This window comes from Atta cephalotes (assembly GCF_000143395.1).
Source record: "Atta cephalotes unplaced genomic scaffold scaffold00012, whole genome shotgun sequence".
Taxonomy (NCBI): Eukaryota; Metazoa; Arthropoda; class Insecta; order Hymenoptera; family Formicidae; genus Atta; species Atta cephalotes.
This window is the reverse complement of record NW_012130076.1, coordinates 1271660-1273420: the sequence shown is the minus strand read 5'-3', so window position 1 is coordinate 1273420 and position 1761 is coordinate 1271660. Positions and strand designations below refer to the sequence as shown.

The window sequence follows — 1761 nt, the reverse complement described above, 5'->3', positions numbered from 1 at the left end:
ATATATACATATATTTGATATTATATTCAATAAATGTTTTCATTTTACATTATACATAAACCTTATCACGCTCTTATTATTAAATAATATAATTAAATATCAATATTTCACACGTTCTTATATTTCTCTATACTATTAAGTTCATAATGCCAAATTAATTTGTTTTTCATCATTCCCATGAGTTCACCACTTCTATATTCAATGTAGCCCTAATTTAATTTTAAAAAATGTAATAAATTTGACTCAAATTTACTGTGATTTATTATTTATTAAATGCATACGTTAAAATATGAACGCTACTTTGAAAAGTTTGAAAGCAATTTAATTTATTTCAAGGAAATGGTTGATTAGATGTTATCTTTTCAATCACATGTTTTGTATTAAAATAATATATTTTACACATTTGGAAGTTAAAATATACAAAATATTATTTAATTTAAAGAATTGACTTAAATTTAAAAAGAATTAATTCAAATTTTCTTTTAAAATTTTACAGCGCTTTTATTATAATTAATTCTTCTAATTCCAGTTGCGAGCGTGGACGGCCCGAGCTTCAATATCACAAAAGTGAACCGACTACATATGGGTTCCTATTTATGTATCGCATCCAATGGCGTACCCCCCTCTGTCAGCAAAAGAATAATGCTCACTGTGCATTGTACGTATATTCGTTCTTTGTGTGTCGTATTTTTTAATTCGGTCCATGTAATCAATTTTAGATTACATTGTATTACGAGACATTGTTTTTTGGACGCAAATTATTATCATAAATTATTATCACAAAATATGAATAATTAATTGTAGTGTTAAAATAACAAGTATCGATAATTTATTTAACTGCCAGAAATATGAAAAAAAGGAGGGAATATGAAATAAACATGAGAAATGACATTTCATATTCACAAAGCCATACAATAAGGAATAGCTATTAAAAAAAAGTTATGCAATTGTAATCAAGCGTTTGTGAAAGAAGAATATTGTATTTTAAAATTTAAAAGTTGTGTACACGCCATCGTCATTGTTTCAGTTCCACCGATGATCTGGGTTCAGAATCAATTAGTCGGCGCTCAAGAAGGACAGAAGTTGACTCTGGAATGCTATTCAGAAGCATTCCCGAAGTCTATCAATTATTGGACCAGAGATCAGGATAAGATTGTGCCTCAAGGTGAGCATTTGTTTTAATCCAAACAACACAATGTTTAAAACAAAGCGTCTTTAAGATGCTTTTAAATGATTCTCATGTCTTAAAGACGTCTTTCAGATGTTTTTAAGACGTCTTATGTCTCGATTTTAGATTTTGTGTTGTCTGAGAATTTACTTGGACAAAATGTAAATTAGATACGACATGATCTGTCAGCGGTAAATCGTAACAAGAATTTACCTTGCGATATTTTACTACGCGAATTAAGCGTAATGAGAGTTTGCGGTCGTTCATAGCGAGAGAGACTCTTTCATCTCATGAAAGAATCATGACCCGGTAGAAAGTGGGATGACTTTACAATTTTGTAATATGCATCGCTCACGACACGCACCTATCGCACTTTTTGATGATTCATGTAAGTCCACAAAAAAGAAAGAAAGAGAAAGAGAGAGAGAGAGAGAGAGAGAGAGAGAGAGAGAGAGAGAGAGAGAGAGAGAGAGAGAGAGAGAGAGAGAGAGTAGAAGAGAGAGAGAGAGAGAGAGAGAGTAGAGAGAGAGAGAGAGAGAGAGAGAGAGAGAGAGAGAGAGAGTAGAGAGAGAGAGAGAGAGAGAGAGAGAGAG

At 31.7% G+C, this 1761-nt stretch overlaps 1 protein-coding gene across 1 annotated transcript in view; it reads left to right on the top strand.

Moving 5' to 3' along the window:
* LOC105617334 (neurotrimin) overlaps positions 1–1761 on the top strand; it is a gene marked incomplete at its 5' end in the record, with an annotated part of 93513 nt that overhangs the window by 71312 nt on the left and 20440 nt on the right. Inside the window, 2 exons of the mRNA XM_012198897.1 lie at positions 530–658; positions 1028–1165. Of these exons, the coding sequence (XP_012054287.1) occupies positions 530–658; positions 1028–1165 (267 nt within the window). The remainder of the gene's footprint in view (positions 1–529; positions 659–1027; positions 1166–1761) is intronic.